General features: G+C 43.1%; 2 protein-coding genes across 2 annotated transcripts in view; both read right to left on the bottom strand.

The window, feature by feature from the left end:
* The window catches only part of LOC310779429 (P2X purinoceptor 7-like), a gene marked incomplete at both ends in the record, with an annotated part of 33,773 nt that extends 19,678 nt beyond the window's left edge, over positions 1-14,095 (bottom strand). Inside the window, 7 exons of the mRNA XM_083639962.1 lie at positions 3,363-3,801; positions 6,049-6,129; positions 8,128-8,224; positions 11,329-11,401; positions 12,004-12,084; positions 12,185-12,332; positions 13,977-14,095. Coding sequence (XP_083496088.1) covers positions 3,363-3,801; positions 6,049-6,129; positions 8,128-8,224; positions 11,329-11,401; positions 12,004-12,084; positions 12,185-12,332; positions 13,977-14,095 — 1,038 coding nt within the window. The remainder of the gene's footprint in view (positions 1-3,362; positions 3,802-6,048; positions 6,130-8,127; positions 8,225-11,328; positions 11,402-12,003; positions 12,085-12,184; positions 12,333-13,976) is intronic.
* Positions 14,096-20,524: 6,429 nt separating this feature from the next.
* The window catches only part of LOC310779428 (WD repeat-containing protein 55-like), a gene marked incomplete at both ends in the record, with an annotated part of 11,996 nt that continues 6,785 nt past the window's right edge, over positions 20,525-25,735 (bottom strand). Inside the window, 2 exons of the mRNA XM_083639961.1 lie at positions 20,525-20,861; positions 24,123-24,392. Of these exons, the coding sequence (XP_083496087.1) occupies positions 20,525-20,861; positions 24,123-24,392 (607 nt within the window). The remainder of the gene's footprint in view (positions 20,862-24,122; positions 24,393-25,735) is intronic.

The raw sequence follows: 25,735 nt of genomic DNA, 5'->3' as shown, positions 1-25,735 counted from the left end.
GTATGGATCTTCCACACGCTACTGAGGTCCCTGACAGTGTAAAATGAATAAAGTGTAAAAATGGCCAATATGTGCTGTTTTTTCCTTATTACTGTGGGAGAATGCTATCATCCAATCCACCAAGCAACTCAAAACAAGAGTGAATACCAACAGAAGAATATTGCAGGGGATTTTGGCGGGAAAAAATTGGGGCGCTACCCACACGTAGGGATGCAGCGGTTTCCGGTTTGAACGTATACCGCGGTTTGAAAAAGTCACGGTATCAAAACCACTAAGATTTGCCGTCATACCTTCTCCACGGTATCAGCTGTTTCCCCAAAACAACGTGCCCAGGTCGCTTTGCAGAGTGCAGCTTACGCGGCCCCTCCCCCTTGCTGCATGCCTACCTAGACGCAGAGCAGGGAGGAGCTGTGAGGAGCTGTCCTTGACCGTTTACAACCGTGTGTGATAAAACAGGAGAACGCAAGGACCCCCCTGAACTTTCCCCCCATCTAAAAAGACGACGTCGGCTGTATGGGAATATTTCGGCTATTGTAAAAAATACAGATGGCCATAGCCTCAACGCGAGACTCATCCGAATGACTAATGAGTCTCGCGTTGAGGCTAGGATGGCCAGGGCTTAGATCTGCGTGAGCACCACCCGTCGTAATTTGTCAAATTCAAGGTACATTAAAACGTTGTCTTGCTTCAACATACATCGCATCCCATAAACCATTTCCACCCGCAGGTTTGAGGAGTAGCTAACATAAACGTCAGATAAATACTCTCTCTAGGCTAACGTTACCGACTGAGGCAGCTAACATGGCTAAAGCTAACACCAGCTATCTTTCTCCTCTAACTAACGTTAACGACACGTTAGTTGACTGAGCGAACGGCGCTGTACAGCAGGTCGTTATCAAAACGTATTGCACTGAAGAGAAGTAACATTAGAAAATGATGAAAGATTCCTCCAACCTGGCAGTGGAAAATTATGCACAAACTTTGTGTGTGTGTGTGTGTGTATGTGTGTGTGTGTGTGTGTGTGTGTGTGTGTGTGTGTGTGTGTGTGTGTGTGTGTGTGTGTGTGTGTCCTGTGTGAGACAGAGTGGGGGTGTAGGCTATGTGTGAGGAAACAATCATTGTTTGTGTCCAGTGTTGACCCATTACAAAAGAGAAGCGTGTATTTGATTGTTGTTTTAGTTTTACATCAAATTAATTAGATGAACTAAATTGTTTACATTTATACAGTACTAACAGTACTATATTACCAAAGCACACACATACTTGCCAGTTAACTGTCATTACAGTTGGAGGTTACATTAACTCATTGAGTGCCATGGACGTCCTTCGACGTCCAATTAAATAGTGACGTAGAGTGCCACGGACGTCCTTCGACGTCCAATGCGTTTTTTGACGGTGGGACGTCGATCAAAGCCTTCCGCAGCTCCTGTACAACTATAGTAGCTATTGGAGGTCTATAACCTATTTTACAGAACCCTTAGGTGGCACAGTGCTCTCCAGATGACAGAAATGTCAGGAATACAGCAGCCTGACAAAGCCGTGATCAAAAGACAAACCGCGCTCATGCTGCGCGGATTGATTGCTGTTGGCAAGCAGCCCAGAGCCATCTACATGATGGCTCTGGGCTGCTTACCAACAGCAATCAATCCGCGCACACAACTGCAGCTCCTCTGCCTGTCTGTCTGTCTGCATTTAGTTTCTCAACACACCAGAAAGGCAGCACCCAACGCGAGGAAGGGCCAACCCTTACCTGCAGTCGCGTTGGGCATTTCCTCATTGCTGCTGTGAGCTGCCAGGAGCCGCGCACAGAGGCTCCGAATAGACTTTGTGCGTGTGGGGAGGAGTTTACAGCTGACTCGGGGAGAGGCGGGGAGAGGGGGGGACAGGGGGGTGGGGCACGCATGCACCACAGAACTAAACCAGGTCACATCATCAAAAAAATATTAGCTAGAGTCAGTGAATGTGCTTGAAATAATGCATTTCACAAAAGGCTGAATATCTCAGCTTCCTGATAGAAAAGCATATTTTTGCTGTTTTTGACCTATCTTCTCTGGCTGATAACTAAAGAACGGAAAATGGTATCAATAAACTTTTTTTTGCTGATGATACAATAGAGTCTCCTTGTTCTTTTTGCGTGTTCGGTGTTTACATAGTAATATCACACAATATTCTGTGGGCCTCGAGAAATCACTGAAAACGCTCTGAAACTCTGGCACTGGGAGCGTCCGTTCTCCAAAAGTGGCTGGCACTCAATGAGTTAACATGACTTTATTTTTTCTCATTCCACAATTCAGCAAACTGTTAGAAAATAAAATACATTTTGTTCATTGGCATTTTTTATGCCACATAAAGGTCCGCAATACCGCGATACCGTGGTATTTTTGTCCAAGGTTATCATATCGTCAAAAAATCATACCGTTGCATCCCTACCCACACGGTTAGCTGTGTTGCTCATTCCACGAATGCATGATCCTTACAAGTTGTACATTGTTGTAAAGGTGACTAATCAGGCTTTCCAAACGATATACAATACAGTACCAATTGGTATTATTAAAGGGGAGAAATAATCGACCGAAATAACGTTTCCGAACTTTTTTTGAGGAGTTTATATATATATATATATATATATATATATATATATATATATATATATATATATATAAGTTTCCCCTAGAAAAAAATTCAGGCCTGGAGGGATTTCGAAACGTACCCCGACCGCAACGGTGGGAGCCCTCGCTAGCAACGCTAAACTTTTAGCTAACCTGTTCACATCTATGTTCCCAATGGCATCCCAAGTATCACCATAGTATTATGGGATGCAATGCAAACAGTTGTGTTATGGGATGTGCGTTTCCCAGGCAACGACACCCTTTCGAACAGCGGCGCACGCTGGCACGATGGTCCTAAAATCAAAATGCTTATTGTTTTGAATGATTTGGCATATTATATTACTGTCAACATGTCAACACCAGCATTGTTGTATTGTAATAATATGCCATAAAGGTTTATTGACATTTGGGGGGGGGGGCAGGGGAAAAAAAAAAAAAAAAAAAAAAAAAATCTGGCCTGGTGGGGGCGTTGTCGGCCTGGCGAGCCCGCCAGGCCTGTAGGATGGTAGGGGAAACACTATATATGTATATATATCTGTTGAAGCACAACAATCTGGTATTTCTTGCTACATAGTTAACCTAAAGAAAAGTGATCTGAAATCCTGGAAATTTCCCTAATAATCCATGTGTGTTTCCTGCTGGCTGTATTTCTCTCCCAGCTCTACAGAGGAACCTTTCAGCGGGAACACCACTGACTATGAGTACTGGGACTACAACGACTACACTGATGAGGACCTGGGGCTGTGTGTGTACGAGGGCCACGCGGAACACTTTCTCCCTGTCCTCTACTCCATCTTCTTCATCGTGGGCCTCCTGGGTAACGCTCTGGTCCTCTGGGTCATCGCTTGCAGGGCGCGCCTTCGCAGCATGACCGACATCTGCCTGCTCAACCTGGCACTCGCCGACCTCCTCCTGGTGTGTTCCCTGCCCTTCCTCGCCCACCAAGCCCGTGACCAGTGGTCCTTCGGGGACGGCATGTGCAAGGTGGTCCTGGGTGTCTACTATATTGGCTTTTATGGCGGGATCTTCTTCATCACCCTTATGAGCATTGACAGATACCTGGCTATAGTCCACGCTGTGTACGCTCTGCGGGCACCGACGCGCTCCTTTGGGATTTTTGCGGCCGCTGTTACCTGGTTGGCCGCATTTACGGCTTCTTTTCCAGACCTCATCTTTCTTGAAGTACAGGAGTCTCGAAAGAAAGATGGTAATATGTCTCAATTCTGCGCTCCTTTATATTCCATACCTGGTAGCTTAGCACCCGGCAGGCACTTCTGGAGCATCTTCAGCCTTTTCAAAATGAACGTTCTCGGCTTGTTGATCCCGCTGGCCGTCATGGGCTTCTGCTACACCCGCATCATCCGGAGGCTCCTGTGCAGCCAGTCATCCAAGAAACATCCAGCCATCCGCTGGGTTCTCGTAGTGGTGGCCGTGTTCTTCTGCTGCTGGGTGCCTTACAACATCACGTCGTTCTTCAAAGCCTTGGAGCTGATGCACGTTTACACGGCATGCAGCAGCAGCAAGGCCATCAGGCAGGCGATCCAGGCCACCGAGGCCATCGCCTACTAGCTGCCTCAACCCCATCCTGTACGTGTTCGTCAGGGAGACGTTCAGGAGGAACCTGGGGAGGCTGGTGAGCAGCTCTCCATGTAGGTTGTGCCATAATAGGAGGACCTTCACCCACAAGGACACAATCAATGGTTCGGTCTACTGGCAAACCACCAACGTGGATGACAGGTCCACTGCAGTGTGAAGTACATGTCCCTGCAATTATGAGTGATAATGTAATTGAGCAGGTTGGCTCCTATAAATACTTGGGAGGGAACGTGCATGTCGACTACCTGTGTGGGAAATTGGCTCAAAGACTACATTTCCTCCGCTGACTCAGATTGTTCGGAGTGAGTAGTAAAATCATGTTAACATTCTACAATGCCGTTCTAGGCAGCCTGTTAAGATACGGCTTAGCTTCTTGGTTTGGCTCCCTCACTGTCGAAAACAAATCCAGAATTGAAAAGATGGTGAAAACTGCTATGAAGGTGATTTGAATTAAAAAGTATGCATCCCTTCAATCAATCTTTGAATAAACTGTTAAGCAGTCCCTCCGTATCTTGAAGGACACTTCCCATATCCTGTTTACAGAATATAAACTTCTACCTTCAGGAAGGCGTTACAGAGCATGCAGGTATAAGTCAAACTGCTACGAGCTCTCCTTCCTCCCAACATCCATCGCCTTGGACAACCTGCTCAATCTAAAAATCCCTCATTCTGTCTTTTTATGGTTTTATGGTTTTTATGGTTTTATTATTTTTATTGCTAATCTACTTGTTATTCATTTGTAAGCTACTTTTTTTAACCGTAGTTTCGTATTAATTTTATATAGCTCATTTTATCTTTCTTCTTTGGACGTTTTTTATTATTATCATCATAGTGCAATATATTTTGGCAGGCAGTGCAATATAATCAGGCTTTCTTCTGTAAGGTGCATCTTCCACCACATAAAACGTGTAGACCTGTCGCCTTGTATGTCATACTTGTTCTTGTCCTTTTTATTATCTATGAATGAATGGATGTATGAATGAAAGGCAGCTGATGTAGCACTGTTGGCCAAGACAAATTTCCCTTCGGGGACAATCAAGTTTATCCTGATCCTGAAGTGCGAGTGTGTGGTGGTGGGTTGAGTTGTTTGGTTTCCGTGTGGGATATGTGCCATGTGTGTCTACATTTGAGTCGAGGGTTGAGGGTTGTGTGTGTGTGTGTGTGTGTGTGTGTGTGTGTGTGCGCGCGCGCGTGCGTGTGTGTGTGCGGTGTTGGGCAGCATATGGAAGAAACATATTTGCACATCATATAATATGCTTTCCACATATCTACCCATAGAATTGGGATATATGCTGCATATAAGTACATATGTTTCCATATGGCCATATATGGATTTGGATCGTTTCATATGGTGCATATATGTGTGCCCTACATAACTGTATATGTACATAGATGCATACGTACGGTTTGAAAAAAGAAACAGAAATTATCCTCTAACATACAGCTCATTCTATTTATATATTATAATGAGGAGGATGTAGTGCAGGCTCCTTCAATTAACACATTTAAAAATAGATTAGATAAATTCTGGTGAACAAAAGATTTTTTTTTGTACAACTATAGACTATAGACCTCTGTTTTCGCAGGTTCTTCTTCTTCTGTGTTTTATGGCAGTTGGCATCCTTGTATCATCTTCACAGTGCTAATTATTTACAGTGTCCACCACTTTCTCAGCTGTCCAAGGGGAAACATTGATTCTATTTATCTTTCTATGTAAACGTTAAGTACGCTAAGGGTTAATGCACGAGGAGGTGTCCATTACACGTAAGGGTTGTAACAAACTAGGTATGATTTACAGCATCACACTGCAGTTGTCAAGTGAAGAGGGTGAAAGCAGACTCACCGGATTAAGTTAAACGCAGGGAATCTGATATTGTTCTTGATGAGGACAGTGAAGTTCTCAGCTGCTGCCAGCAGAGGGGGCCTGCAGGACATACATACAGACTCATCTCACTGCACAGTGGAGGCATGGCTTCAAAATAACACACAGCAACCAAGACTGGACTCTTATCTCTCAGTCTGGAGAGGCAATGTCTGCTAGAAGGCTGAGTGTCACACACCTTTTCTCTGTCACTGAGAAGCTATGGGGTATTTATTCACCTTTAATTAATTAATTAATTACGTTATTATTATTAATTAATTAATTAATTAATTAACACTGAAAATATTTTGCTGTGATTTGAAGCTTTCCATTCCCCCAAAATGTGATTTGCTTCAGTTCGGACAAACTAACTGCTGGTTAACTTTGTAGAGGAAGAAGTCATTTGTGCTTTTGTGGATGAATTCCACCACTGAACTGCCCCATCCTATCTACAGTACACTATAATGCCAGCAGTGTCTGTCTGTCTCTCTGTCCTTCACGTATCTTGAGAACCGTTTGGTCTTGTGTGGTGTTTACTGGGTAGTTTGGTCTTGTGTGGTGTTTACTGGGTGTTTGGTCTTGTGTGGTGTTTACCTGATTGGTTTGGTCTTGTGTGGTGTTTACTGGGTGGTTTGGTCTTGTGTGGTGTTTACTGGGTGGTTTGGTCTTGTGTGGTCTTTACTGGGTGGTTTGGTATTGTGTGGTCTTTACTGGGTGGTTTTGTCTTGTGTGGTCTTTACTGGGTGGTTTGGTCTTGTGTGGTCTTTACTGGGTGGTTTTGTCTTGTGTGGTCTTTACTGGGTGGTTTGGTCTTGTGTGGTGTTTACCTGGGTGGTTTGGTCTTGTGTGGTGTTTACCTGGGTGGTTTGGTCTTGTGTGGTGTTTACTGGGTGGTTTTGTCTTGTGTGGTGTTTACCTGGGTGGTTTTGTCTTGTGTGGTGTTTACCTGGGTGGTTTGGTCTTGTGTGGTGTTTATCTGGGTAGTTTGGTCTTGTGTGGTGTTTACCTGGGTGGTTTTGTCTTGTGTGGTCTTTACTGGGTGGTTTGGTCTTGTGTGGTCTTTACTGGGTGGTTTTGTCTTGTGTGGTCTTTACTGGGTGGTTTTGTCTTGTGTGGTCTTTACTGGGTGGTTTGGTCTTGTGTGGTCTTTACTGGGTGGTTTTGTCTTGTGTGGTCTTTACTGGGTGGTTTGGTCTTGTGTGGTGTTTACCTGGGTGGTTTGGTCTTGTGTGGTGTTTACCTGGGTGGTTTGGTCTTGTGTGGTGTTTACTGGGTGGTTTTGTCTTGTGTGGTGTTTACCTGGGTGGTTTTGTCTTGTGTGGTGTTTACCTGGGTGGTTTGGTCTTGTGTGGTGTTTATCTGGGTAGTTTGGTCTTGTGTGGTGTTTACCTGGGTGGTTTGGTCTTGTGTGGTGTTTACTGGGTGGTTTGCTCTTGTGTGGTGTTTATCTGGGTAGTTTGGTCTTGTGTGCTGTTTATCTGGGTGGTTTGGTCTTGTGTGGTCTTTACCTGGGCAGTTTGGTATTGTGTTTACCTGGGCAGTTTGGTCTTGTGTGGTCTTTACTGGGTGGTTTGGTCTTGTGTGGTCTTTACTGGGTGGTTTGGTCTTGTGTGGTGTTTACCTGGGTGGTTTGGTCTTGTGTGGTGTTTACCTGGGTGGTTTGGTCTTGTGTGGTCTTTACCTGGGCAGTTTGGTATTGTGTTTACCTGGGCAGTTTGGTCTTGTGTGGTCTTTACCTGGGCAGTTTGGTCTTGTGTGGTCTTTACCTGGGCAGTTTGGTGTGGTGTTTACCTGGACAGTTTGGTCTTGTGTGGTGTTTACCTGGACAGTTTGGTCTTGTGTGGTGTTTACCTGGACAGTTTGGTCTTGTGTGGTCTTTACCTGGACAGTTTGGTCTTGTGTGGTGTTTACCTGGACAGTTTGGTCTTGTGTGGTGTTTACCTGGACAGTTTGGTCTTGTGTGGTGTTTACCTGGACAGTTTGGTCTTGTGTGGTCTTTACCTGGACAGTTTGGTCTTGTGTGGTGTTTACCTGGGCGGTTTGGTCTTGTGTGGTGTTTACCTGGGCGGTTTGGTCTTGGCCTCGATGGGACACCAGGCAGACACCTGGCAGCTCTTTCTCATCTCATCAAACTTCACACAGGAGCCGGTCTGAACACCTGAATGAGGAGAAGACAGCATGAGTCTGCATGATGCTGGAAAGGCTGTGACCAACCCCCAACCAACAAGCATGTCATTTAGCTGTGTTTTTATTTTCTCTTATTTTTTATATATTTTTTTTATTGATTCAAGTGTTTTTTACATGAAAGAAAGATAAAAAACCACAAACATCTAGATAAAGACAACTACTATACATACACATACACATACACATACACAACCAGATTCACTCAGAGCCCCCCTTCCCCCCACAAACCCACAAATATATTAGCTCACACTATGTGCCCTTCATATCGACCCAGGCATAATCAATAAACGGTCAGTCTCCACCACACAGCAAAAAAAAAAAAAAGACACACAACCTAGCTTAGCCTGTGTGAACCCAGCCTTCAACGTGACGTCACAGACTATGTCTATAGTGTAAGTTTCATCTGGTAGTTTGTCTATTCAGAGCGATTTCAATCGCAGAATCGCAGCCAATGAGTGACGGCGTACTGCCACCATCAGTTCCTGCTGTGATCTGCCAATCAGAGAGTGCGTCTTTGTCAATGACGTGTAACGACTGCGGCAGATGTATCATTAGCATTCAGTCTCTCCGGAGCATACCCCAGAGCTAGCTATGGCTATGCTGGCAAAGAGCGTTCGCTTTGAGGAAAGTAAAGTGAAAACAGCTATAAGTTTGGTTAGAGCAGAAATAGACTCAGTCACTGCAATTAAACCAGAACAAGTGCGTGCACTAGTGGAGTTTCTCGGCAGCAAATGTGTGTTCACCGTTCTTCCGACTGTATTTGGGAAGAGTTCGATTTATCAACTGGCTCCGTTGGTGATGAAGAAGATTTTTCCTACCAAGAACTCTATTGGTATTGTTGTCTCGCCGCTAAATGCGCTAATGGAGAACTAGATAGACAAGGCTTCTAATCTGGGAATCAAGGTGTTGCAGATCGGTGGGGAGAATGAGAAAGATGAGGACTTAATACATGGACGCTGTGAGCTTGTGTATGCGAGTCCAGAGGCCTTGATGAAAGCAAAGTGGCAAAATATCCTGGCTTTGGATGTCTACCGTGAAAACCTAGTGGGGATTGTTATCGAAAAGGTACACGTCACCCACAAATGGTAAATCCAAACTACTTGTATTTCGAGATGTTGTCTTAGCTATGAATGTTTTTAGCTTAGCTGGCTTGCTAATAATAAAGGACGCGCCTTGATGGCTTCATCTGTTGTACTGCTCATGTGATCTGTGTGCTAAGCTGGTTGGCTGATGGACTTGTCTATCAAGGGAGGTACTCCTGCCCCTCTGCTTTCCTCTGAAAACAGTCTCAACCCCTAATCCGCTAGACTCTATGTGACTGATAGTAGGCTACATGGAGGTGACGTGGAGGCTGGGTTTACCTAGGCTAAACCTAGCTAATATGGCGATGGCCATGGTCCCCAGGCATGGCTTCAACAAATGCATTCCATGCCATAATATTTTCTACTTCAGCGCAAGGACAAATTCAACCCAGTAAATTCATTCAACAACAAAACAAGGAACAGCACATCTTCATGGCAACATTCTTTCCAAAATTAAGAAACGGATGAGAATTCCCAAACCATGTGTATAAAGGTACCAGGGGTTGCCAGGGGGGCATAATGTACAGTGAGGGCTTTGAGACATTTTCATCTGAAATAATTAACACGGGGTACAGTAGGCTATATACTGTAGTCTGTGGGCGTAGTTATAATGAATCAATTGATCATTGGGGTTCCTGGAAGTTAAAATATTAATCCACACCAAATTTGTATCGTTTTTATTTTCTCCTCTAAATTTATAGTAGAGCACCTTGTGATCTTGTTAACACATTGAGTGCCACAGCGCTTCAGTAAAATTGTCTGGAGCCTGTGCCAGATTCACTTCCATTCAGTTGAAAACAGCTATAGAATTTTTTCTATTAGGGCTATATTGAGAGGGCTGGACTTTAATGAAACATTGGACACTCCTGCTTCTTCCAAAGAAGAAATTTTGTTTCTAGACAGTTCCATTATGAAATGACAGCCTCTGAAAGAAGAGCACTTTCAAGGGTTTTCTGCCGTTTTTTTTTACTTTTCAAGATATAGTCACTTTTATGAATACTTTTTGCACTCTAATTTCAAGCACATTCACTGACTCTGGCTGGTGTTTTCTGATGTGGTGGCGTGGTGTGGTTCTGTGCAGCCTGCGTGCCCCCCCCCCCCCCCCCCCCCCCTCTCCACCCCTGAGCTGCGGGCTCCTCCCCACACGCACACAGTCTGTCTTCGCAGCCTCAGTTTTTGCCCCGGGCGGATTTCAGCGCAACAAGGAAATGGCAGGCGGGACTGAGGGAGAAGGTTTGGCCGTTCGGCTTCGGGTGCTGCCTTTCTGGCGGGTTGTCGTGTGGAGGGGCTGTGTGCAGGCGGATAGACAGAGGCGGAGGAGCTCAGTTGTGGGCTCGGATCGCAGCCAACTGTCGGCTGCGGACAGAGCAATCTGTGTGGCTCTGGCTGCAGCATGCGTCGGTGTCTCTCTGATCACGGCTTTCTCCGTTTTCTCCTGCACAAAGTAAAGGATCTGAGGTGGGTGGCGCAGCTCCCGTGTAGAGTTTTATGGTGGCGCCGTGTGATCCCTTGAAGGGATTCATGCTCACTGGCTGGGTACGACCTTAAACAGCAGAATTATGGAATAATATGAATTATGATTTTAGGACGTCCACAGACGTCCTTGGCACTTCTCGTTACTTTTTTTTAGGACGTCCACAGACGTCCTTGGCACTCAATGTGTTAAGAAAAGTGCTATATATCCTCCTGGGACCTGGCAATTCAATTTTTTGTCCATGATTCGCTGGTCTTAATTTCAAGAACCATATACACTATCGGGCTCAAACCTGTTGAGGTCAGAGGTCAGTATCTTGCTTAAAGACACTTCATCAATGCAGATGTTTGCAGACAGAACCCGAGTCATCTGGGCTCTCTCTCACTGCTCAGCCAAACTGCTGGTGCTAATGTGTGCTAACAGGGGTTAACAGGTGCTAACTGATGCTAATGGGTGCTAACTGCTACACCAGTTGTGGCCTTCCACCAGCAGAGGGACAGAGTGGATAGTGGGTCGTACCGTGGCGGTGCTGGTCTGAGGCTCCTCTCTCACAGTCCTGGTCAGTCTGACACAGTCTGCTGGACGCATGATCCTGCAATAGAAACATTGAGAACTTACAGGCTTTTAATTCAACTGTTGATCTGAATCATTGTATACCGTTACAAAGTAAGATCATATTTTTTATATTCTTCATAAGCTGTCACAGATCTACTGGATCTAGAGCTAGATGTGAAACTGACAACCTCAACTATACGAATAATAATAATAATAATAATAATAATAATAAATGTAGGCGCAAGCGGCAATCATCTTGACTCTGCGTTCACACCAATGCAAAATTCGCAAATTTGTGCGATTATTTGCCTTGTCGCCCATTTGCTCGATCTGAAATATTTAAACTTTGGCGAATAATCCGTGCGGTCAAACTCGCACGAGTGAAGCTTTGTTTCACCTTGCTGTGAACGTGCAGTAATAATAATAATAATAACAATAATAATAATTGCATACACTTATCCGTGATTGTTATAGCGCCACCCTGAGGTCAATGAGGGCGTTTTATGTGCCTGAGTAGTGGGTGGTCTTATGGTTTTTGCTGCACAAACATTTTATTAAGAAAGAAAGAAAGAAAGAAAGAAAGAAAGAAAGAAAGAAAGAAAGAAAGAAAGAAAGAAAGAAAGAAAGAAAGAAAAGCACCTCTGGACTGTCTGGACACTTTCCTTGCTTCTGGTTCTTTGTCTCAATGACATTGGTTATCACAAAGAAGGAGTTTTTGCCCTAAAAGAAAAGAAAAACAATCTTCAAATTCAGCTGGACTATGTGTGACCCTCCTATACCTGACAAACACGCAGCACCCTGGGGCCGCAGCAGCACCCACCTGTGAGGGCCCGCTGTAGTCCACCACATCCCACACCATCTCCTCCCCACTGGGTAGCCGGGTCAGAGCAACTCCCTTCAGCTTGGTGGTGACTGTACTCACCACCCGGTCAAACTCCTGGTAGTTTCTGTTCCACACCATCATGATGCTGAAAATAAATAAATAATAATAATAAAAAAAAATATGATGATGATGATAATAACAACAACAACAACAACAACAACGATAATCATAATAATAATAATAATAATAATAATAATAATAATAATAATGATAAAAAACAAAGAAACAGAGAAAAAAGGTTGGTTCACATTTGAATAAGAAATGAGAAATCTATAAAACTTGATCCTTATTCTCTTTTTATGGATTTTAATTATGTCCTATTTTTCTTTATCTCTTTAACTTTTTTAATCTCATCCTGTATTTTTGGCTAACGTCTTATGCCATCCTTGTGAACTTTGAATTGCCTTTGTGTACAAAATGTGCTGTAGGCTATACAAAAACATGCCTTACCTAATGAAAAAAGCATTATTACTAATAGGTTAATAATCCTATATAGGCTAGTAGTCCTATAATACATTTTACAAGTAAACTATACACACGCATACGCAAAACTATAAGTCCCTGTGGGAATATTATAGGATTATAAGAGGTTAAAAAAAATATATAAGATTATTAAAGTCACTATTGACACCAGCACAGGAATAAAATAGTGACACCACAGGCAATGTTGCCAACTTGAAAACGGCTACAACACAGTGTGCATAACAAGTGCAGCCTTTATATTGATATGCAAATTAACGTCATCTGGCTAGTGACTTTCTGAGCAGCGAATAGCTAATGTCCTTGGAAATGAGTTGGCAACACTGACTACAGGAGATTAAAATGAATGAATAAATAAAAATAAAATACCATAACATAAGGGTCACTATACATTCAGTATTGAGCAGTAGACAGACACACGATAATATTATAGGAATAGTATAGGAATACTACATTGATACCATAGTACAGGGATACTCAACTGCTTTGCTTGGGGGCTATTCTGCAAAATCACAGGACGCCAGGGGCCAGTTAATAAACAGAAAATAATAATTCTATAGTGGATTGTAGTTTTTTGGGGGTGCCAGCTAGAGTTTAATCTGACAATGTTGTGCACACAGGACAGTTACTGTATTAGTTAAGTTAGTTAAGTACATAAGTGCCTGAGCGGCGAGCAGGCGACAATATTTGAGAATTTAGCTGGAGCTCAGTCAAACTTTATTTAACGTTAGTTTTCATTGTGAATAAGAAAATGGCTCCCCGGCACCCTATCGCCGGCCGCATCTGGCCCCCAGGCCGCAAGTTGAGAATCTCCGCCTGGTGGTCCACCAGAGCATTGGGAAAGAAAATGTGTGTGTGTGTGTGTGTGTGTGTGTGTACTGTACATACATACATATATACTGTACATACATACATACATACATATATATATATATATATATATATATATATATATATATATATATATATCAACACACATAATACCTCTTCACACATAAAAACAAAGGACCACAATAAACTCCCATGAATATAGATATAGTAAAACAATGTAGGCTAATATCATTGAACAATGTATTCCAGTTGAATTAAAACAATATAATAAGTAATCATATAATTATAAAAATATAAAAAAAAGTTTTTTTTCTTTCCCCCCAGCACAGAGCACATGCAGTGTCATGGTTTTGTCTTGTTTCTGATCGGTGCAATTTGAGATGTTACAACTGCCCCCAGTCTCCCCTAAGTTACTCACCAGATGAACATTAAGATGACTCCGTTCAGAATCCATTTGAGCGAGCCGAGCCGCACACTGCTGATCCGGACCAGCTTGTAGGTCTCGTACAGGCAGAAAGCAGAGAGCAGTCTGGACATGTTGGTCTGTCTGTGGGCTTGGTGCTGGACTAGACTGACTGCTTCTCTCTCTCTCTGGGCTCTCCTCTCCTCTCTTTCCTGTGTGCATCCCGGGTACCGGTCCAGTCTCCTGAGTCCCTCCACAGCTGCTCTCTCCATCCTCATCACAGCTGAAATCTATAAAAGACATGTTGCACAATATTCCTCATCATATGAATGCCTGAACAATGTGTTAGGGTTAGGGTCCTTCATAGGTTAAAACAACTATGATCCAGAAATACACCACACAAACCAAATGAAAAACAACTTAGGTTGTCAGAAATGTGTTATTATATCAAAGCCTTATTTGTTGCACTAACAAGTCAAACTACAAATCCAAAATCCCCCAAACACAGACACACGTGACTGTTGAGCTCTATTGCTTTGAATCCGAGCCATCAGTGGTTTGCACCAATCAGTGTCCTATGAGGCAGCTAGGGGCGGGATTTTCTGTGACGCCAGCGAGTGTGAGATCAGGGCAACACATTTCTGTCTGTTTTTCTAAAATGTTGGCCGTTTGAAGCCAGATTTAGAGGAATATCTCATTTTAAATTAACATTAGGATTAGACCGTTGTGATGTCATTATTCAGTTGTAACCATCAATATTTGCTCCTTTTCTCATTAAGGCCTAAACAGACTCGTCCGTCAGAGCCTCGCCCCGCCCTCCCCGTATGACGGCGGGTGGAGCGCCGTCATGCGGGGAGGGGGCGCCGTCGGCTGACGGGGGCTGCTCGAAAATGTAACTCAGCGGCGACCATACGTGCGTGACGTCAGCTGCACGAGAGTTGTGATTGGCCGTTGCCTTGGCTCATCGTCGTAAAGTCGCCTTCAAAGCATGACGTTAGATTATAACAAACTAGTTGTGTGGCTTAGCCTTCCCAAATGTTGAGGGTCGTTTTTTTAGAATTTAATACATAGAATTGGGAACGTTACATTCAATTTCATTCAGACTGCCTTACACTCAATCGCCGCCATTTTCCCACGGAGCTCCCACAGGAGGAGGGAGGGTGTAGTGACGTCCTAGCATGTAGGGCTCGCTGGCGCCGGCAGACGGCGAGACGGCTCCAATTCGAGGCGGACGGACGAGTCTGTTTAGGCCTTTAGGGTAAATACTGTATATTTAGAGATTTGTGTCAATTATTTGTGCTGTTATGGTTATTAGCTTAGTCACTTACTTCTACACACTAGCTTCTACACTGCTGCGACCTTTCTTGAAATATAGGCCTAGTTAAACCTTGCTTCACCCAAAATGTTACTCACATAAAAATACTATATCCACAATGCTAATTATCTTAGAGAACTGCATCCTGACCTGGAGACATCAAATGGAATTCAGTGTTTTGCTAACTACAGTATAAGCTGTGATAGTGGTGGTAAAAACTAACATCTCACTGGCATAACAGCTCTACCTGGACATGTAAACAACATGATTGAAGGATGGTTAACATTACAATGCTAACTAGCTGCCTGGTACAAGTAGCCAACTAACTTGCTATGCAAACTATCCCTATAATAATTAACAGCATTTCATTTTCACATGTTTGAAAAGGGGATTGATGCTCTACTACTAATGACCGCCATTAATTTTGCATTATTATTATTATTATTTTAATTGCCCCCTCAGTTTCAATGGGCATGACACTTCTGGTCAGGTTAGTCCATGGTTCTAATGTGGACTAAATTAGTGGTCGTTGATACAAAAGAGTTTGAGAATCAGTGCTCTGGAGGACTGGAGGACTCTGTGAGTCAGTCTCTCTCGGCTCTCTCTCCTCTCCTTCCTGTGTGGATCCCAGGTGCAGGTCCAGCCTCCAGAGTCCACAGCTGCTCTCTCCACCCTCTCTGCTCAGCAACACAGAGCACGCTCTCACTGCACTGTTCACTCACAAATCATGTGTTTGTAATGAGCAGTGTTGGGCGTAACTTGTTACTGTAACTAAACCACTTTTTGCAGTAACTAGTAATCTAACTAGTAATCAATACTTTTTCAAATTTAGTCACTCAATTACAATGACTGAAATTTAAATGGGCTGGTTACTAGTTATTTTAGGACAGGGATACTCAACTTGCTTTGCCGGGGGGCCACTTTTGCAAAATGACAGGGCTCCTTACTCCTGTAAGTGCTTCCACTTCTGCTGGAGTGAGGTGAGCTATGTATGGCCCCGAGGTGATGAGGTAAATGCCACTCATCTTGGACTCCTTAAACGACCTCTGACCTCTCTCCACTCTCGTGTGTCAAGTCAAATGCTCTCTTTCACTGTCCAGTAAAATACTTTACAGTGCAAATGCAGCATAACAACACAGTAAAATACTTTACAGTGCAAATGCAGCATAACAACACAGTCAAATACTTTACAGTGCAAATGCAGCATAACACAGTAAAATACTTTACAGTGCAAATGCAGCATAACACAGTAAAATACTTTACAGTGCAAATGCAGCATAACACAGTAAAATACTTTACAGTGCAAATGCAGCATAACACAGTAAAATACTTTACAGTGCAAATGCAGCATAACACAGTAAAATACTTTACAGTGCAAATGCAGCATAATAACACAGTAAAATACTTTACAGTGCAAATGCAGCATAACACAATAAAATACTTTACAGTGCAAATGCAGCACAACACAGTAAAATACTTTACAGTGCAAATGCAGCATAACAACACAGTAAAATACTTTACAGTGCAAATGCAGCATAACATAGCATCAGTAGCAGCACAGTCCTGTAATGTCCTCTACGTTATTTAGAAGGTGTCCCTCCACATCTGCTAAAACTGCTATGTGCAGGCAGACAGGAGGGACTACTTTTAAAAAACGATTTAAATTGGACTGTGTCTATTACTGTCATATTGCCATACCGGGTAACAGTTTCATAAAAGCAACAGCCCACTTCAGGCAGTGATATATGGTCATTATATTATAGCCCTTAGCTATAATATGACCCGACCATAATACTATGGTCTCTGCTGTGATCTATTGCTTAATTCCGTTGACTTGACTCTAATTCAACAATAAAATATGTACTGGATTACTCTGAAATGGGCCATTATGCATGATAAGCACTTTTACTTGTGTAGCTTTAAGTACATTTTGATGCCAATACTTTTGAATGCAGTACTTTTACTTGTAACATTATTTTTTATACTGCTGTGTTTCTACTTTAAAGTAAAAGTATTTCCACCACTGGCTGCTAGCCTACTACAACTACTAGATGCAAGGCATCCATAACTAAATGGCAGCGATGAGAAAAGGGTTAGGGTTGTGCAGAAAAACAACATATGTGAATCAGATTAATTTAAACAAATACATTTTTATCCACTCACACCTCTCTCATATTTTCTCAACAAGGTTTGTGGCGGCGCCAGTCTTTCACAAAGTCTGTTAACATCACAATATTATTCAGCTTACAGTCTGTAAACAGTACAAACCATTAAAATGAAGGAAGCAGCCATAACTAATATGAAACAACAAAAGATATGTTTTAGATTTGCTCCACCAACAGTCTTAAAGCGGGAATCTTCTTAACGGGAACCTTCGGGGGGGGGAAACATCGGTTGCTAACGCCTGTTAGCAATAATGTACAGAGTTTTATGTCTGACTACTTTACAGTCTGAAACAGTGTAATCTTAGGTGGGATGTCAAAGAAAACTGAGATTTTCTAATAGTATTGCTTAACAATGTTTCACAGCTCATTTTGTCAACGTTTTGAAGCACAATATCTGTTTCATTAGTTTAGACCAGTGGTTCTCAACGTGGGGTCTGTGGACCACCAGGGGTCCCCCCAGTAAATTGATGAATTGTTGACATTATTTCACTCACAATAAGTTAACACAATTGACCGTATTCACACAGCAGCCATTTTGAACTCAGGTGGGAAACTCTACCTGAAAGATTGGCAGAAATCTAGCGTTACTTCAACACACAACTAGGGATGAAACGATAACCGGTTTGAATGATAACCGTGATCAAATTCCTTACGATAACCGTACCGTTTCAAATGTTCATTAATCATTCAAACCCTGGTACCATGATTACCGTGTTGCCATGATTACAGTGCTTTGAAAAACATGGTAAATACTGTCATCTTGGCGAAAATGGTGAAATGATTTCTGTGAGTGTATTAGTACTTTTTGAACATTTTCAGCACATTTTAATATCGTGATAATACTGATAAGCGTGATCCTTTTAGTCACTGTAATTGTGATGTGAAATTTTCATATTGTTCCATCTCTACACACAATAGAACTTCAGCAGCATCGGTAACAACAGGGACAAGAACTGCAGGAAGTTAGCTAGCTTACTTACGGTGGAGCCACATTAGGGCGTCGTTTGACGCATGCCGACGCTGCTGCCCATTCACTTTGTATTGAACACGCTGCTCATCGCCTCGCGAAGCATGCTGGGATACCAGGCGATGCGGAGCAGGCTTGTGAAGCGACAGTGGGAGACAGAGGGGGCGGGGTGGAGTTTGACAACATTTTAAGCTAGCCAATTTGAGCCCGTCCTAGGCCCTACCCTCTTCTTCTGTCCTCTTCCGCTTCCTCTCTACCACCAATTTTCAAAGAAGCAATGTAAAAGAGAGAAACGAGCACGGCAGCAGCCAGGCGTCAGCATGCGTCAAACGACGGCCTAATGTGGCTCCACCGCTAGTTAGCAAGCTATACTAGCTAGCTACCGAGGCTACACTGTAGGTAGTGACAATGGGCCAAATGTATTAAAATGTGAACAGGTATCCCTCTGATTCTTCATATACATTTGTTTTTCAGTGGGGAATGTGTGAAATAAGAAGTGTATGATGTATCATACATCATACGAGCATCAGCAAGACAGTACAGAATGGGCTGGACTCGCTCTTCCAAATAGAGTTTTCCACCCTGAGTGTTCAAAACGCTCCGCCTCCTCCGTTATCTCTCTACCTACAATACAGGAAGTCATGGAAATCCTGACAAACGCATCATCTATAATAAAACAATATTCTGATTTGGGTCCGAGAGACAAAATCTTATCGGAATGGAAGTCTCTAATGTGGACTAAATTTGGGGTTCTTGATATGAAAAAGATTGACAAAGATGGCAGATAGTGCATCACAAAATCCCTCAAAACCACCATATATCATCGCCGTTATGATTCCACTTTAAGACGATGATACAGAATTACCGCCCGGCTCTGGTTCGCGGTCCCATGTGACTCAGTGCTGTCAGGGTGCGGGGGTTCGAGTCCCGCTGAACTCACACAGTCATGACACCATGAGGCACTTGGGACAAAAGTCTCTCCAGCAAAGGGCAGACCGAGTTCGTTAGTTCAGACCGAGCTGTCCGCAGGCACAGGAAAGACACATTTCAATCACAAAACTGAGTGTAAGCTGTCTTTAAAGAATAGTTCACACAAAGGTTTACTTTAAATTGGGTCATTATCGACTGAATCTCATGCCAGTACTAAACTCGGGTGAGTGTTTGTCTCTTCATACAACTCACCTGGAGTTCAGGCTCATTGCTCGAGGACTTTCTTCCAGTGGACGGGGACTCTGTGGAGCTGGATGTTCTGCTTCATAAAGGACAACGAATGTCCATAGAATTCCTTCATTACCAACATCATGAAGCCAGCGTGGCCGCGTGACGTTAGTGTGTGCGGCAGTAGCCAACCTCCATCTTGTGAGGTCTGTTAATGCGGAAGTACATGCAATGCCAATCCATGAACTAATGGATCAAATTACTTATACATCGTCAGGTGTCTCACCTGGTAGAGCACGTACCACAAAGGCTTGCCTTAGTCCTTCCTGCAGCCGACCCGGGTTCGATCATGACACCTGTGGCCCGTTGCTGCATGTCATCCACTCATTCTCTCCCTACCTTTCCTGTCAATATACTGTCCTGTCTAAGAAAGGCAAAATTATTTAAAAAGAAAAAAATCAGAAAAAGAAAATAAGAATATTATACTACACATGCTTTATGGAGTAATTTTATGGACATTTGTTGTCACCTTTGAAGCAGAAGGTCCAGCTCCCCAGAGTCTCCATTCACTGGAAGAAGCTCCTCCAGCAGCTAGCCCGGAGAACTGCAATAGCTACTGAAATAGTATCCTATAATTAAGAAGAATGCAAAGTCTAATTGTGTAAGCAGAAATTGTGTTCAGCTATGCCAGTTTAAATGCGATCGCGCTGAATCTTTCAGGAAGTGTAAAGAGCACCCCTACGGGTGACCTAAAGGAACTGGATTTTTTTTAATGGGGGTAATTAGGGGAGAATAATGAGCGAACTTGCGCTGCTGCGCAGCCTCCATCGGTCACACTGGATACACTGGAGGGGGATAACGCTAGTGAAGAAAAACAAACTCACCCGAGTTTGTACAGTACTGGCATGAGAGAAGTCGTTAATGACCAAATTACATTTTTTGGGGGAGAACTGTTCCTTTAATCGCTGCCACTGTCACTGTCGCTTTCCTCCTCCTCTTCCTCCTCCTCTTCCTCCTCTTTCTTCGCAGTCTCTTCCACCAGTCCGGAGAAGAAGTCGTTGTCTCCCAGAGCCTTCTTGCTCAGGGACTTCATGCGTCCGTCCTTCTTCTTCCTCTTGCGGTAGTCGCTGATGCTGAGGCCTTGCAGGCCGGAGATGTCCCAGAACTTGACCAGCTGGTCGTGGGCACAGCTGGCCAGCAGCCCGCCGTCTCGCGACTTGGCCATCTGCTCGATGGGCTCGCCCACGTGCTGCCCCACGCAGCCCACCACCCGGTTGGGGAGCAGGTTGATCGCTCTGGCAGCAAAACAAAGGAGAGGAGAAGATGCTTCTGTTTATATTTCAGGGGTCTCATTTACTAACTGCATGTGCTTAGGACCCCTACTAAGGATTAGGCTTGTCAAAAATATCGATACTTCGGTACTTACTCGATACTAAACATTTTAAACGGATACGATACTCATTTTCTACAGTATCGAGTTTATCGATACCAACAGGCAGCCTCCTCCTCCTCCACACAACCTTCTCTCTGCTGCGGTGAAGCACAGCCCCCGCCCCTCCCCCCTGCTCTGTCCTCACTCACAAACATGCTCACAACATGGCCGGCTTGTTTAACGTTACGCTGCTACTAGCTACAAGAAGGAGAAAGAGCCTTGTGCCAGGAAGGCGACTGTCGCAGCAGAGCCTCCGCGACCGGTTTTGGTCGACAGGGCAAAGAGCAGAAGTGCTGTTTGGAAGTATTTTGCCTAAGAAGCAGATGAACAAGGAAAGGCGAAGGATATCGATAAGCCGACATGTAAACACTGCTACAAATTTGTCGGGACCAAGCACAGTAGTACATCAAACTTGGCGAGACACCTTAAAGACCGACACCCCAATCTCTATAAGGAATTTCGAGAGGTAAGCTCCCGTTTCAACGTCATTGAACCATTTGAATTACATCACCAACATTAACGTAACATTACTCCGGCATTAACGTTAGCCGTTAGCCACATTAGCCGCTAAGCTAGTCCAAAACATAACGTTACGTTACATGGGCCTGCTACTGCTGCTGCTGCTCTATTTCTCTCTCAACTCTCTCCAGTCTCCTCAACCCTCTCTTATTAGGTTCAAAAGCCCACGCAAATCTAACGTTATATCCGCCAGTAATTCTGTCACTTTTCTGCCAGCTAGTTAAATTCAACAGCCTATCTGCGAACGTTAGCATGCATGCCGGAGTAATCAACTTTAACAAGACAGATAAGATAATTTAACAAGATATGAAATTATTTGCGTCTGATAAGTGTGATGTTTCTCTTACAGTTCCAGACTGAAGCAGAGGACAGTCGACAGGCTGCTGCACCAGGAGGAGTACCCAGACACACTCAGCCTACCTCAGCAGTGTTTGAACACCAAAGACAATATGATCCAAAATCGCGAGAAGCAAAGACATTAAACAGAGCTGTAGCGGAGTATTTGTGCATGGATCAGGTCCCCATTTAGACAGTGGAGAAACCTGGGTTCAAACAACTTATTCAACAGCTGAATCCCAGGTTTGGCCTTCCTTCACGGAATTATTTCATGGATACTGAAATCCCTGCACTATACATACAATAAAACAAACGATCATGGATCAGCTGTCAGGGAAACCTTACTTTTGTTTTTGTTTTTTTGCACTACCTCAGACCAAAAAATATTGTCATTGATGGTATGGTACAGTAAGAAGTTTTTTTTTGCACTACCTCAGAGAAGTTAAAAATATTGTCATGGAGGATGGTACAGTAAGGGGGTTGTTTTTTTTCTTTGTTTTTTGCACTACCTCAGACAACTTAAAACATTTAAAAGTTTGTCCCCCCACTACTTAAGACAATAAAAAAATAATTGTTTACAGTTAAAATACTGTTCAATAAAAAAAAAAGAGACTTAATGTGCTGTCATTTTTTCCCCGTGGTATCGAAAATGGTATCGAGTATCGACATTTTCCTGGGTATCGGTATCGAAGTTGAAATTCTAGTATCTTGACAAGCCTACTAAGGATGAACTAAAAGAACGCCTGACCTATCCAGTGACTGCACGCACAACTGCATGCAATGTCTCTGTTCAATTGATAATCAGGCTAATTTATATAATTGGCATCGACCATTTATGGTTGGATTGGGGCGGATCCACATGCGGAATGTCCTAGTTGGACGGTGGATTGCCTGCAGCAGGTATGGGCACCTTTCTGTGCCTGCATCGTTATAGTAGGGCTGGGCGATAAAACGATAGCAATATATATCGCGATAGACACGGGATCAATACAATAAAAAAAATGGCTCGATAGAGCCGTTCGATAGACTGCATGAAAAAAAACAAGAACGCTTCTGCTCCGTGGCCATGGTCCGTGGCTCATAAACAGCCTATCACATCCTTTGTTAATACAGCGTGCTACGAGTGACACGGAAACCAAGCCAATCATTTACAGACAAACCCCGAGCGTGCACCGGCCCCAGCTCATAAACAGCCAATCATGTCCCTTGACAATGGGCAGTGCTAGTAGTGACGTGAACAGCATGTTTGATCTCACCCGGCACCACACACCTCCAACCAAGTGAATCAACAGTAACACAGAAGAGAACGTGAGTGCAGGGAGAAGACGTGGAAGAAATTGTCAATACAAGGGACGTGGAAAGCAGAACACTGTTGTCTATAAACGTTACAAAGAATTCAATGTGAGTGAGTTTCAATTCATGTTAACGTAAATTGACAGCGTTGTTAAGCCCGTAGTCTTTCTTGTGCGACACCAATTTCACAAATGCGGACATCTCCGACGTGACTTTGTGGAATCAGATGTGGAGCAGCTCCTTCACTGAATCACCGAACGTTAAACAACCCTGAAATACACGTTACCAAACGTTGTTTTTTGTTTGAGAAGGCTGCCAAAGCTAGGCTATGTCATCAAAATAAAACATCACCATGTCTGTAAATTACTGCTTGCACTCAGAGCATACATGATGTGTGACAGTGTTAGCATTACAATTACCTGTGTGCCTTGAAAATAAAGTGGTCATTAACACCCGAGTACTCGCCCCCATCCCTACTGAGTAGTAGGGGTGTCAAAAATAATCGATTATAAGATGCATCGCGATGCGGACGTGCACGATTCTGCATCGATTCACAAATGTCAAAAATCGATTTTTTTTTTTTTTTTTAGAATCAAATAAAATATAATGGAAGTACATGCAGTTGTTTATTTTAATTATGGATCATAATACAATGCAATTCCAAATGCACTTTTATTTTGAATGTAGCCACACAGTGAGAAAAAAGAAAGTGAGAAAAAATAAATCATGTATTGTGGAAAAAAGTGATGCATCGATTTAAGATGCATCGAGATGCATCGATAATCGTAATCGAATCGAAGCCCTCTCAATCGTAATTGAATCGTGAGGCCAGTGAAGATTCACAGCCCTACTGAGTAGAGAGACTGCCTTTCCAAGACGAGGCCGCTCGGGTACCGTTCCAGTCGGTGTTACCTGAGGCATGCACACCTGGGCTCTTTATATCTATAGCGCTGCCTGTAACCCCCGTGTGACTCACCGTATGAAGCCGTCCATGGACGCGGCGCACATGATGCTGTCGGTGACGGCGACGATGCAGTCCACAGACTCGGCTTTGATGGCGAAGCGGTCGCTGGTGGCGCCGAAGCCGTTCCAGTTGAAGATGTAAACGCTGCCCTCGCTGGAGCCGCACACCACCTTCCTGCCGCGCTTCATCACCGCCACCGACGTCAGGTCGCCGCTCTGAGGCTCCGACTGCAGCTCGAACCTGCGGCGCTTGATGTTAAACACGCCCATGGTGCCGTCGCCACTGTGGAGAGGAGAGACCACGCTGCCTTCATTCTGTCTGACTGATTGTAAATACAAAGTTGCAGAGTGTGAAAAAAAAATCATAACAGTCATGAATTGTGGAAGTGTTTAACCTGTGTTGGATCAAATGCTTCTTGCCACATGGTATGTTGTCAAGTAGCGTTGAACTGATTAGTCGATTCATTGATCAACATGGACTTAATCGATTAGAATTCAAAAAAGGTTTTGGTAATTTATCAGTAAAAATACCAAACATTTGCTGGTTTCAGCTTAAAAAAAAGGTATACTTTCCTCTGTTTCACCTCATTGTAAAACAAATTTGTTTTTTTTGTCTGCCTGTTCTAGAGAATCACTTTACTTCTCTCACTCTCACAAATCTCAATAAAGTTCTTCAGGTTACTGGACAGAGCTTTTTGGACAAATTAAATCCAGCTGAAAATGAATTAGTTTATCCCACTTCATTTATCCAACATGCTTGACTTCCCCAAAGTAAAACAGGTGCAACTAATCTATATAACAACACATCTGATGTCATGTATTTACATCACAGAGTTATCCACAACCCAGACCAATGTAACAGAGATTTAAAGAGTCATAGTGCCATCTAGTGGTGGAAAAAAATATCTTTTTGTTTTTTGAGGCACTTGCAATTCAATGACCTTTAAAAAAATCCTGTTTCCTCTATGCTAGCTTCAGGGTTCCCACACATTTTCACTCAAAACTTGTCCATGACTTTTCAAGGATCCATAATAGAATTTCCATGTAATGTGAGGCGGTGACTCTGAATCAAAGAGGACACACCTCTTTATATTATATTATATATATATATATATTATATTATATTATATTATATATTATCTTTATATTTGGGACCCCCTCTAAAAGGAGATGGCACATCTCAAGGGGTTTATCCTAATAAACAATTTCAATATTGGATTTTAGTGCTTTATGTTACTACATCAGATTACATGGAAGCTATTGAAGTAAAACAGGAATTTTCCATACAAATGTTAATATAAAATCCAAGAAGCACTAAAATCCAATATAAAGAGGAGTGTCCTATTCGTCCAGTGTAGTAATCATTTCTGGTACTCATATGGAGTCACTGTGACACATTAACTAAAACGTATTGACTGAATTTATTTGACTTTGACTCCTGTATTCCTCTGTGGTGTTGGATACATTTGTACTGTAGTCAGCTATCAGTGTTGGGCAAGTTACTTTCAAAATGTAATATACTACATATTACTAGTTACTTTCATTTGAAAGTAATAAGTTACTTTACAATATTACTGTCTGTGTAGAGTAACTCATTACTTATTACACTACTTTTGCATTACTTTT

This window comes from Poromitra crassiceps, assembly GCF_964638095.1.
Source record: "Poromitra crassiceps genome assembly, chromosome: 7".
In the NCBI taxonomy this organism is placed as follows: domain Eukaryota; kingdom Metazoa; phylum Chordata; class Actinopteri; order Beryciformes; family Melamphaidae; genus Poromitra; species Poromitra crassiceps.
The sequence above is the reverse complement of the archived record's forward strand: the minus strand, read 5'-3'. Positions and strand labels throughout refer to the sequence as shown.